Source organism: Poromitra crassiceps, assembly GCF_964638095.1.
Source record: "Poromitra crassiceps genome assembly, chromosome: 10".
NCBI lineage: Eukaryota > Metazoa > Chordata > Actinopteri > Beryciformes > Melamphaidae > Poromitra > Poromitra crassiceps.
Window position 1 is genome coordinate 7,211,973 of NC_139631.1, and position 13,895 is coordinate 7,225,867.

The window sequence follows — 13,895 nt, forward strand, 5'->3', positions numbered from 1 at the left end:
ACCTAAAGGCGTCACTACACTCACGTCATCCCAATCACTAAAACACTCGATACAGTTACACTCGCAAAATGCTGTTTCTGTGTGTGTGGCGTAGACGGCATCATGTCCTTCCCACAAGGGCACTTCATCGAAAATTTTAACTATTTATTTTCCACATGATCTCACACACCAAAAACTGTAAACTTTTTTGTAGACATTAATTCAATTTTTAGAGAGTTGATTTGAGTTCAGTTTATGCCAGTGATGTCATCAGAAGGCGCCCGAATCATTGGGTTGCATTAATGGTAAGTCTTCCTTCCCTTCCATCACTGGCATCAACTCTCAATATGAGTATGAAACCACATGAATGGCTGCAAAACTGTTTATAGTTTTCGGATATGTGTGAGATAGTGTAAATAATAAATCACCATTGTTTTTTGGTGAAGTGTCCCTTTAAATATGACCCGCCCCCGCCCCCCCCTTTTGGCGAGAACAGACAAACTGGTCATGCTATGATAAAGGCAGAAAAACAAACAAGCCACCCAAAATGAGCCTTGATTCTGGGAGCTTCCTCTGAGGAGCTGCCTGTGGCCACACGAGCAGCTCGTGAGCTCATGACGGGTTAAAAGCTGGAGGCTTGGTTCTGTGCCGCTGCATACCGAGCCACTCTGGGCTGAGCCGAGCTGGGCTCTGGGCACACGGGTGGTTTGCTGTGTCTGGCTTCCTGTGCCTCCTCTTGTGTTTTTAATAGACAGCCTGGTCGGGGCGGTGCTCCACCGCAGCTAGAACACTGCGCTGCCATTTTGGCCCTCGGCTTAAAAAAAAACGCAGTCCCCAAAGCTCCGTCTGCAATTTCAAAATAGTTCGGCCCCACCAGCTAACTTCCCTACTATACCCCCCAGCAGAGAGAGAGAGAGAGCAGAGGGAGAGCAGCTCTCTCTCTCTCTCTCTTTCTGTCAGTCCTTATTCTTCCCGGGCCGGTTTCCTGCCTGTTGTCACCCGGGCCCCTGCCTCTCACCTGGGCCCCCTGCCTCTCACCTGGGCCCCCTGCCTCTCACCTGGGCCCCCTGCCTCTCACCTGGGCCCCTGCCTCTCACCTGGGCCCCCTGCCTCTCACCTGGGCCCCTGCCTCTCACCTGGGCCCCTGCCTCTCACCTGGGCCCCCTGCCTCTCACCTGGGCCCCTGCCTCTCACCTGGGCCCCCTGCCTCTCACCTGGGCCCCTGCCTCTCACCTGGGCCCCTGCCTCTCACCTGGGCCCCTGCCTCTCCTGGGCCCCTGCCTCTCACCTGGCCCCCCTGCCTCTCACCTGGGCCCCTGCCTGTCACCTGGGCCCCTGCCTCTCACCTGGGCCCCTGCCTCTCACCTGGGCCCCTGCCTGTCACCTGGGCCCCTGCCTGTCACCTAGGCCCCTGCCTGTCACCTGGGCCCCTGCCTGTCACCTGGGCCCCTGCCTCTCACCTGGGCCCCTGCCTCTCACCCGGGCCCCTGCCTCTCACCCGGGCCCCTGCCTCTCACCTGGACCCCCTGCCTCTCACCTGGGCCCCTGCCTGTCACCTGGGCCCCTGCCTCTCACCTGGGCCCCTGCCTGTCACCTGGGCCCCTGCCTGTCACCCGGGCCCCTGCCTGTCACCCGGGCCCCTGCCTGTCACCTGGGTCCCCTGCCTCTCACCTGGGCCCCCTGCCTCTCACCTGGGCCCCTGCCTCTCACCTGGGCCCCTGCCTGTTGGACTGTCAGCATGGTGGAAGCACCTGTCTCAACCCCTTGATCCTCCATTGTTCATGCAGGTGGAAAGCAAACATTTCAGGCTGGATTCACACAGGATGCAGCGACATGCAGCAGCGCCGTGTCTTGTGCAGCTGATCACTTCACCCCCTTTCTGCCTTCTCCTCCCCTTCAACACACGCATGTGCCTAGAGCCTTTTTAAAAGGCTATTTTGTAGCTCTAGTTTAGTTTCTCTCCTTTTTAGTTTTGTTTCTGTTTGAATGATATCTGCTATTTTGCCATTTCATCTGGATGGCTTTCAGTTTTGTGGGGGCGTGTCGTTGAGACATTTCCTGTTGAGTGCTGATTCATATAAAAAGGCAGGCTTTCACTGACAAACTAGCCAGAGGACTTTTATTGTGAAGAACAGATACAGTGACTTTTATTGTGAAGAACAGATACAGTGACTTTTATTGTGAAGAACAGATACAGCCGTGACTGTTGAGAGAGAGCGAACTTACCCATGGATCCACGTTCAGCACCTTCCTGTCCCTCTTGTTGGCGAAGAGCAGGCCTGCAGGGTGATCATAAACCACCTGGTAGTTGGGGCTTGAGTTGGATGTGGACATCTGTGTCTCCCAGTTGTGGTAGCTTTGAAAAGAAAAGAAGCCCACAGTGAGAAGATGATACACTTTAGCCGTTTTCACACATTGCCTGTAAATCAATAAAGGCTATTTCCCGGAAAAATTTCCCTTCACACCTGAGGGATCACATGTGTAAAAACGGCCATGAAAGAAGCTGTATTTTGGGGGGCGGGGGGGGGGGGGGGCGGCAGAACTCTGATGGTGAAATAAGTTTGCTTGTCACACAATAAATCACACTCGTTTCACTTAAGAGGGCATGTATGTTGTATCCTTCACATTTGCTAACCAGTCTTTGAACTGAAATCTTTGAAGAAGTTGGGATCCCTGTCGGAGAGAAATAGCCTGGCTGGTTCGATGTTTATCCGTTCACCTGCGTCGCGTTGAAGCACTTTTTACAGACTGGCTTAGTTTGATGTGTCCAGGGGCTTGCCTTCGCTGTCAGCAACGTAAGCAAAATACTTCCACATTTCGCTTCGTGCATCTGCTTTCTCTACAAGCGTTGGGCGGCTTGCAAGACTCTCAGAACAAGCCGCTGCCATTTTCGCTGTGTCTGTCCCTGTGTGTCGGGCTGCTGACTGAGGAGGACTGAAGGACTGGCCAGAGAGCGAGCAGAGAGGGGAGGGGGGAAAGTCGGCACGCCCACACATGAAGCAGACATACCGCTCTTATGACAAGGTTAGAAGTGGTCAAATGTCCGCGATGACGGGGTCGCGCTTATACCGGAAAACAACTTTCACACATGAAGGCATTACACCGCTTTCTGGTAGTTTCCCGGTATAAAGCGCATGTGTGAAAACGGCTATGTAGTCATTGTGGAGACCTGAGTTTTTACTGTGTGCTTCCTTATAGAGCTCAACAGGCACATGACTTTTCGTGACGTCATGTTGCCCCGGAAGTAAGTTCCACATTCATCTTCTCCATAGACATTTCGATAAATCCTTATATAACGAGTTTTAAGGCTCGAACCAAGCCAACCTGTGACCTACTGAAACGTGAGTGCACAACGGGAATATTTTTTCCCCGGTCGGTCGGTCGGTCGGTCAGTCCACAAAAAGTTCACCACGGCAGACACAGTTTTCGCCCTAGGAGACTAAAATTTGCCATGGATGCCAAGTGTGTGTATGTGTGTGTGTGTGTGTGTGTGTGTGAAGGTGTGTGTGTGTGTGTGTGTGTGTGTGTGTGTGTGTGAAGGTGTGTGTGTTCATGCCAATTGGCTAAAATGGAGCGGTGGGGTGGGCTTTCGAAATGCAGGGTGGCAGAGGCAGAGTAGAGTGGGCTGCCCCCTGCCACCCTGCATTTGGGAAATTTGCATAATGTGGGTCGCAGCGATTGCAAATTGGCGCTTGTTCATTTCTGGGCTCGGTCAGCAGGAGGTCATTCTCCTCCAACACAACACATGCTGCCACATGAGCTCCATGCCGAGGTCACCACGTCGCATGTTTCACGGAGGAAACCAAACGTCAGGCACAGTATTCAACGTCAACGTGCAACAGCTGCTTATAAAACACATTCGCTTAGCCGCTCACAAGGAAAGTCACCTGCCGGGTAATGTGTGTTTTTGTAAGAGTCAAGTCTGTTTCCAATAATGGCTTTGGAGGGTGCCGTGCTGGGGGTGCTGCCGAGGGTGCTGTGCTGCGGTGCCGCGCCAAGGCCAGGGCATTAACGTCAAGCTGCTGCTAATAAGCATCGAAACCAGAGAGAGGGTTGAGTTCCAAAATAAATGGCAGATTAATTTACAGCATCCTCCTCTTCCTCTCCTTTTCCTCTTTCTCTTATTGAGACGAGCGGAGGAGCCACAGTCAGAGAGCGGAGGGGGAACATAAGAATTGTGACATTTGAGCTCCGGTAATAATATGTTTAAAATGTAGTACGTCAAACTGTAGGATCTGATCTTGTATAACATGTCGGCTGGATGTTTTATGCATTTAGCCGAGCCGTAGTTTTGTTGTGGTATCGGTCTCACATCGCTGATCAAATAAAGCCCCTTCAAGCAGGTCGCTGGATCACCATAAGATGTTTGTTGAAGAAGAGCAGGAAAGAACATCCATCCCCGTATCAACCTGACACTCCCTCACCACCACAGAGCTGGCACGTCTTCTGCCTCTGTTGATGTTGGGAATGACAATGAGGCTGGTTGGGAATGGAAAACATCTCATTATCGTCGTTTTTGCACATTGCATTGTTCCCATGGTCAGATTCCTTCAACTGCTTCCAGGCTCACAAGAAGAGTACAAAGTGCATTTGATGTAGAAAGTCAAAGGTAAGACACGGTCCACTAGTCTCAACATTCTGTGGACTGGAGTTAACCTGATGCTGCCAGATGGCTTGTTACAAAGAACCATTTGGGATTTTCGTTTTTGGAAATGTTTGGAAAAAGGTAGGCGCATAAAAAAACAATAGCTAGCAGGTGACTGGATGAACCACATGTCTATCGCTGGCTCACTTCTCGCTGTCGTCACACCTAAATCCCACCCCTATAGCAGCCTCTGGACACTGATTGGTCCGGGCCCCACTGCTGGGCCGGAGTTAAACCAATAGCTTGGGAGCACGACAAGATGGATTTATCACGTGATCATGATCTGGCCAATCCAGCTGCCTCACAAGCCTTGGTCCCCTTTGCATATTTAAACCCAAGATGGCCGCACAAGTTTTTGATTGGACAACACTCAACTGACCGAGCCTAACGACAGACAGCAGCCTCAATTACATGACATTGCATTTATGACATGACATGACATAACATCATTTAGCAGACGCTTTACCCCAAAGCACAATGACACAATGACGCTGACACAATGACACTGTGGTGGTCACAGGTTTGACGCTTATCACAGCATTCGATAAGTCATAAAGAAGTCGTGTGCTCCTCCTAGGCTGCTGTAGTGACATTCTGGCGCTTTGCAGCGGTTCTCATCACGAGCTCCAGTGGTGCCGAGCGCCAGCTGCTTCGCAGTAACACAACTCCAAATGTCACACTTTGAGGCACTCGGGGTTGCTTTAGTGGGCCCTGCTCGTTCCCCGGCACTAGTTTGCGGTCCAAGAACAAAGTTGGACCTTAGGGAGGAGGCTCTGTGTAAATCTGGGGGAGAGGCACATCGCGCAGGCAGGGGGTAACTTTAGAGAGCGGGTGGGGCTCTGGGTCTCCACAGCAACTTGTGCATATGGAATGGGCTCATAACATCGTGGAGCGATGCCAGCACACTACATGTTCTATTTCACTCGCTGTGGTACTTTACTGCAGCCCGTACATGATGAACACGAGATGTAAAATATTCATGAGGCCAGGGCCATAAAAAATAAATCTCTTCAATGTTTACATTTACATTTTGAGCAGACGGTACTCTCTGAGATATTGTCCTTGTTTCAGCTGGTGTCAGACGACGGTTACGTTTCCTCCAAGATTTGTTTCAGTGGCACATCTCTAGTGCCACATAAAACTCCATTCGCGCAAATACCCCGTTTGCATTTGGGCCGTAAAAATATTTTCTGACTACAACATATTAAGTAAGCTTGCTACAAATTACAAGCAAACATAATATAGCACCAGCAACATAAAAACCTGTCCAAAACCCACAGACCCCCGTCACGCAATTATGGCAAATGTAAATAGGTATCACGGCAGAATGACCTGTTTCTGAATAGCCATTAAAAGGACCGTTCCAGCCAATAAAGGGAGAGCAATGGAGTTCACTGCTGGTTTCTTGGCAAGAGGACTTCCTCCCTGGACTGCTTGCTTGTCATATACCCAAAGACAGTCATTCAGATTGAGGGGAAAGGCTTGACCTTGATTAACCTTTGCGACGCAGCTTGATTCGCGCAGATCACGATCACATGACATATCACGATCACATGACTAATCCACCTTGCCACGTTCCAATCTATTGGTTTGGATCTGAACCACCAGCGGTTCGAACCAATCAGCATCCTATGAGGCAGCTATGGGCGGGTTTTCGGTGTGACGACAGCGAGAAGCAAGCCTGTGATAAACGTGATTGACAGATGGGTCATCCAATCACCTGTCAGGTTTTCTTTTAAGTCCCTGCCCCCTTTCAAACGGTTTCCCCGAGCGACTCGTTCCCAGATGGTTATATGAAAACAAACCATCTCGTAGCATCAGGTTGTAGACCCAAACTCATGGGACCAGGAGATGTGGCCCGGCCCCGTACTGAAGACCGGCGCTGGCCCTCTCTGGTCATGCTGCAGTAGCTCTGTTCTCCTGTAGGAGCCACCCTCCTCCACATAGCTGTCTTTCCATCCAAAGGTATCGCAAATTTTAACCACATTTTCATGGAGTCGGCAAAAGAAAATGTGAAATGATGTGTCTCGGCTGGATGCCACCTGGTGTCTCAGATGTCCGTCAAACATCTCCTGACAGCTTGTGGAGAGCACTGCTCCACACTGGACTCCTGACAGCTTGTGGAGAGCACTGCTCCACACTGGACTCCTGACAGCTTGTGGAGAGCACTGCTCCACACTGGACTCCGGACACAGACGGTCCAAACTTAGTGGGGAGATACACCGATGCATAAAATTATAAGGTATGATAGGAAGAAGTCTGGGCATTTTTTTCCCTGACCTGCCAGCAGAGCTGAGTAACGCAGGTTCAGAATAGACTACTGCAATGCTCCAATTATGAAATACAAATTGAGGTTTTTCCCCCCAAATCTCAGAGGAAAATGACAGTACATTGTCTGAGATTCGCTCACACAGACCCATGCATACTTCCTCTCTGTGCAAATTAGGTTTGACAGCATTTTCAGCGACTATTTATACCGAAATGCCATACAACAATTAACATTTCTTTGGTAGACCACTTTTATGCCATGGTGAACCGCTTGCTTTTGGTGGAGAAATGGGACAGATGTGAGATATTTTAACACTGAACATGAAAAAGACTGACGGAAAGTGTAAAAAAAGAAAAAAAGAGAAGGAATTTTTGAAGTGCGGCAGAGAATTTCGTACAGTGCGTACGTTACTTGGACTCGGCTGATCGCGGACCCGCCTCCTTCCACGGTCCCATATGAAATGTCACCGGGGCGAACTGACTTCATGGTTGGTGCACACTTGGTCCACAAAAGAAAGCCTCCAGCAGCTGGATGGCACCACACCCAGACACATGGACCAGTAAAAGTGTGAGAACCTGGATTTTTAGTGGAAACAATGACGGTGCTCCAATGATCTTAGCACAGGTTCCTGGGTTCCCTCCTATGCATTGAGCCCTGCGTTGGACACGTGTGCAGCACCGTGTCCTTCCACTTTCCATAGTTACCTCCATGCTTACCTCTATTGTTATCTCCAGGCGCTCGTTTCACAGAGTCGTGTCAACAGTGTCATTATAGCGCTCGGAGGAGCCGAACTCTCTGGACTGGATGATATATATATATTACTAAAGAGCAAATACCTAGGGTGCTGCATATTCATTCATTTTGTCCTAAATGAGGAATACTGCTCCAAATGACTGTTGGTCAATGTAATGTCTGCAGCGTACATCGATCAGAATGGCTCTGGTCAGTGTTGAGAGCAGGGGGGCTTGTGAGGTGCTGCTAGCCATAATTTACTATGTTCTGAGCCTAATTATTTGTTATTTTCGAGCCGAAGTAAGTCAAAGTTACGGATCGATCTCAATCAACTACCGGAAATTAGATCTTCCTTTTGGGGGGATTCTCTATCCTAGCCCATACAGATGCCCTCCTCTTGCCTCAATGGAGTCATACGCCAAAGTGCTTGCCATGCACGCCATTTGCTAAATAAAGTCTCTTGTTAAACCTTACCGACCGGTCTCTCATGATTAAATTGAGGTTTCTGACCAGATTTCAAACAGGGAGGCCGTCGTATTCACGTTACCTGATCAGCCCGTGACGTCAGTCAAGCCCAAGAGTGACGTCAGTCAGTTTATCCCGTCCAGCATGACGTCAGTTGTGACGTCAGTCGTCCTCTCCCAGCTTTTGCAATTTGCAGATACACTTTTCCCCCTCCGTGCACACGTGAGCTTGTTATTTAGAGTCTATTTCACCACATGCTCAAAACAAACTCTTGCTCTCAGGTCCTCTAATAGAGCTACACACACACACACACACACACACACACACACACACACACACACACACACACACACACACACACACACACACACACACACACACACACACACACACACACACACACACACACACACACACTCACACACACAGTCCAGAGGCATTACATAATGCAGTGACACAGTTGGGTGTTAGAGTCTATTCCACTGACTGGAGCTGAAGAGGCTAATAGCACCTTGACCCTGAGAGGTTAGCTATGCGGTCAGCCTCACGTTTTTAAAACGGGCCTAGAACAATACCGGGGAGGACTGTTCCCGATATCTTCACTCATATTCCAAGAACGCTCACCAACTACAACTTATCAGTCTGCTATGATAACACTTTAACGACGACAGCGGAGGTTTACGGTCGTATTAATTTATCGTGGATAATAAAGTCATGAAAGCGTGTGTCACTTTTACAGGCCTACTTTGAGCTTCAACATGTGGACCAGTGCAAAATCGACCGATTGCTCCAGACGTGAAATGTGAATTATTGCTGACACAGAGTTGGCAGGAGGTCTCAGATGATGCTATCGCTGGTGGAACACTGCATCAGTCTATCAAACAACAAACAAGCCATTCGAATGGGCCCCTGAGGTCACGCCCAGAAAATGTGTGTGCGCCATGTGTGAAGATAGACACACGTGACGTGACCAATGTTCTGGCTTACTGTATGTGTGCGTGACGCAACCCCATTTCAAAATTGCTTAGGCTGGTTGACAGGGTGCAACTTAGGTGAAACTAAGTTGCAGTTGATACGTTGCCTGGTGTAAAAGCCCTCTGCAACGCACTTTGAAACCTGTCTGAAACTCAGTCGTAACAACAGTTGCAAAACTCTCAACTTTGTGAAACTAGTTTCATGCAACAGCCAATCAAAACGCTGACACGTCCAAATTGATATTATCCGACCGACCAGAGACACTAGTGCAGCAACCAGGACACATTACCTTCCCACCCACAGTCACGGCCAATCGTGCCTGCCTGTGTACGTACGCCCGACCAAGCCTGGAGGCAACACGGGGAGTCGAACCTGCGACCCTCGTGTTGGTAGGCAGGGAATATACTGCCGCACTTACCAGACGCCCTACCGGCAAGTATTTATCAGAGCTGGCGAACTCCATTGTAACAGAACACCCCAGGCAGCGCCCCCATTAAAGCACGGACACAATGCTTCAGGCTCGAGCTGCTAAATCACCTTCGGAGCTGGAACACTTTCTCTTTTGTATTAAAAGTTAATAAAGTCGGACAGCAGTGCAAATATTTTCACAGCAGCAAACGAAGCCAGACACACAGGTGCATCGCAGAGGCAGAGCATGCAGGCAATATGCTGTGTTTTCCTACTGAGCAGATCCTTCAAGTTCAATGTTTCAGTCTGTCGCCAAACGCACACAGCGTCTAGCACACGCACGCACGCACGCACGCGCACACACACACACACACACGCACACACACACGCACACATACACGCACGCACGCACGCACGCACGCACGCACGCACGCACACACACACACACACACACACACACACACACACACACACACACACACACACACACACACACACACACACACACACACACACACACACACACAGGCAGGATTTATAAGTTCCAGCATTTGGAAAAAGCACTCTTCATAGTAAATCTGCCTTTGTTACATAATAAAGTTGTAGGAGTGAGGAACATCTAGTTAACAGGGTGAACATATAGCTTGAAAAACAGCTCCGTTTGCTTGGTAAGGCTCTTGCTCTTTTCTGCCTCCAGCCTTAACATGGAATATGTACGCTGCAAAAGTACAGTGAGTAAACCAATTAAGACCACTATCTACAGTGAGTAAACCAATTAAGACCACTATCTACAGTGAATAAACCAATTAAGACCACTACCTACAGTGAGTAAACCAATTAAGACCACTATCTACAGTGAATAAACAAATTAAGACCACTATCTACAGTGAATAAACAAATTAAGACCACTATCTACAGTAAGTAAACCAATTAAGACCACTATCTACAGTGAGTAAAGCAATTAAGACCACTACCTACAGTGAGTAAACCAATTAAGACGACTACAGTGAGTAAACCAATTAAGACCACTATGTACAGTGAGTAAACCAATTAAGACCACTATCTAGAGTGGGTAAACCAATTAACACCACTACAGTGAGTAAACCAATTAAGACCACTATCTACAGTGAGTAAACCAATTAAGACCACTATCTACAGTGAGTAAACCAATTAAGACCACTATCTACAGTGAATAAATCAATTAAGACCACTACCTACAGTGAGTAAACCAATTAAGACGACTACAGTGAGTAAACCAATTAAGACCACTATCTAGAGTGAGTAAACCAATTAAGACCACTATCTACAGTGAGTAAACTAATTAAGACCACCATCTACAGTGAGTAAACCAATTAAGACAACTATCTATGCAAGATGGCGCCCAGCCATCAGGGAGTAGAGATGAGGAGACAGAGGGAGTAGAGAGCAGGAGACAGACAGCAGGAGACAGACAGCAAGAGACAGACAGACAGCAGGAGACAGAGGGAGTAGACAGCAGGAGACAGAGAGCAGGAGACAGAGGGAGTAGAGAGCAGGAGACAGAGGGAGTAGAGAGCAGGAGACAGAGGGAGTAGAGAGCAGGAGACAGACAGCAGGAGACAGACAGACAGCAGGAGACAGAGGGAGTAGACAGCAGGAGACAGAGAGCAGGAGTCAGAGAGCAGGAGACAGAGGGAGTAGAGAGCAGGAGACAGAGAGCAGGAGTCAGAGAGCAGGAGACAGACAGACAGCAGGAGACAGACAGACAGACAGCAGGAGACAGAGGGAGTAGACAGCAGGAGACAGAGAGCAGGAGACAGACAGCAGGAGACAGAGGGAGTAGAGAGCAGGAGACAGAGAGCAGGAGTCAGAGAGCAGGAGACAGACAGACAGCAGGAGACAGAGGGAGTAGACAGCAGGAGACAGAGAGCAGGAGACAGACAGCAGGAGACAGAGGGAGTAGACAGCAGGAGACAGAGAGGAGGAGTCAAACAGCAGGAGACAGAGAGGAGGAGTCAGAGGGAGTAGACAGCAGGAGACAGAGAGGAGGAGTCAGACAGCAGGAGACAGAGAGGAGGAGACAGACAGCAGGAGACAGACAGCAGGAGACAGACAGACAGCAGGAGACAGACAGACAGCAGGAGACAGACAGCAGGAGACAGACAGCAGGAGACAGACAGACAGCAGGAGACAGACAGACAGCAGGAGACAGACAGCAGGAGACAGACAGACAGCAGGAGACAGACAGACAGCAGGAGACAGACAGACAGCAGGAGACAGAGAGGAGGAGACAGACAGACAGCAGGAGACAGACAGACAGCAGGAGACAGACAGACAGCAGGAGACAGAGAGCAGGAGTCAGAGAGCAGGAGACAGACAGACAGCAGGAGACAGACAGACAGACAGCAGGAGACAGAGGGAGTAGACAGCAGGAGACAGAGAGCAGGAGACAGACAGCAGGAGACAGAGGGAGTAGAGAGCAGGAGACAGAGAGCAGGAGTCAGAGAGCAGGAGACAGACAGACAGCAGGAGACAGAGGGAGTAGACAGCAGGAGACAGAGAGCAGGAGACAGACAGCAGGAGACAGAGGGAGTAGACAGCAGGAGACAGAGAGGAGGAGTCAAACAGCAGGAGACAGAGAGGAGGAGTCAGAGGGAGTAGACAGCAGGAGACAGAGAGGAGGAGTCAGACAGCAGGAGACAGAGAGGAGGAGACAGACAGCAGGAGACAGACAGACAGCAGGAGACAGACAGCAGGAGACAGACAGCAGGAGACAGACAGACAGCAGGAGACAGACAGACAGCAGGAGACAGACAGACAGCAGGAGACAGAGAGGAGGAGTCAGAGGGCCAGAGTGCAGAAACAGATGGTCACTTTGCTGAAGAACATTAAAGAGACATCAGAGATGCTGGAGGCACATCTGGACTGGCTGCTCCGACCACATGATCTGTGGGATAATTAGATTGAGGGTCAGGACTATCGTGTGTGTGTGTGTGTGTGTGTGTGTGTGTGTGTGTGTGTGTGTGCTCGTGCGCGCGCGTGTGTGTGTGTGTGTGTGCGTGTGTGTGGTGGAGGCTCACATTAAAAAGCAGGGCTAGAAACGTACAAAGCGAAGAAGAATTTGCATCAGCTTTACCTGTGAGTATGGTATTGGTACTCGATACTGGTATCGACCGAAAATAACTAACAAATAATTGTGTGGTGAAGTCAAGTGCAGTGTATGTGATGGATTTGGCAGTTCAGCGTGCTGAGATGCAACCAGAACAAAGTAGCTAATTGGTATCGGTATCACTTCAAGGATATTGGTATTGGTACTAGTATCGTTATCTTTAAACGATACTCAGCCCTACCTCTACGCAAATCCAACATCATAGTAACTACTGTGCATTGTCATTGAATCACAAAGTATTGTCACAGTAAATATGCGATACACTAGTAACTTATATTATTGACTAAAAGCTCAGAGTTATGATGTTGATTTTGATCCTGGGTGACAAAAACGAATTCAGAATATTTACACTATTATCATCTCTCTTGGTCTGACATTGCTGTACTCATTCATAGGTTTCAGACAAATTTCAGCGAATCTTATGCACAGCACGTCTTAACTTTGTCAAGAAAAGTTTTATACAAATATAGTTGTTATTATTCTTGTATTCTAACTGTTTCCAACGTATCGACTTTCTACAGAAGCAACAAGGGACATCCCTCGGAAAACGCTGCAGATTTATTTTTAGCGGGTTTTCCCGGGAGGGCGGGGGCTCCCAACATATGCCTTTACAAATTATGTTTATATGACCCCCCCACCCAGTGCGCCTGCTCAAATAAATTAAGCTCAGCGTTCAACTAATTTTGTCCCTTGCAGCTTCTGTAGAGTGAATGCAAATGCAGAAATTTTGGATGTGGATGAAAGTGTGAAAGACAAAAAGAAGATATGAGAAAAAAAACTAAACAAAAAAAACTAAACAACCATTCTGTTTGTTTGTTTTGTTATTATTTGATTGTTTTTGACTGCATTTTAAAGATGACTTGTCAAAACACAGAGATCCATAAATAAGCCAGAAGATTCTTATCAAAAAGTAGAGTTGTACTTCCTGACATTCTGAAATACTATCATTTCTATGGTGTCTTGCTCCCATAATTTGACGCATTTCCAGTTGAAACAGAATATTGCGCCCAAATCCCAACAATCCAGAGATATCTTTTTAAAATTCTTGCAAGAATCTGGACCATACAGTATCTGGAGCCGGTGTGTGTTCTGTCTGAGTCGAGTCTCGAGTCCCCAGTGTTCCAGTCCAAGTCCGAGTCACCAAAGAAGAGTCCGAATCGAGCACCCATTAACTGAGTTACTCAACATGAGCGTGAATCCACGTGTAGGTGGAATACACGTGCATGGCCTTGCACCGAATTTAATAATGTCATGGTATTAATATAGATAATATC

At 48.6% G+C, this 13,895-nt stretch overlaps 1 protein-coding gene across 1 annotated transcript in view; it reads right to left on the reverse strand.

Annotated features, from left to right (window-relative positions):
* Positions 1-13,895, reverse strand: part of cfap299 (cilia and flagella associated protein 299) — a gene marked incomplete at both ends in the record, with an annotated part of 114,369 nt that overhangs the window by 815 nt on the left and 99,659 nt on the right. Inside the window, one exon of the mRNA XM_083644712.1 lies at positions 2,206-2,335. Within this exon, the coding sequence (XP_083500838.1) occupies positions 2,206-2,335 (130 nt within the window). The remainder of the gene's footprint in view (positions 1-2,205; positions 2,336-13,895) is intronic.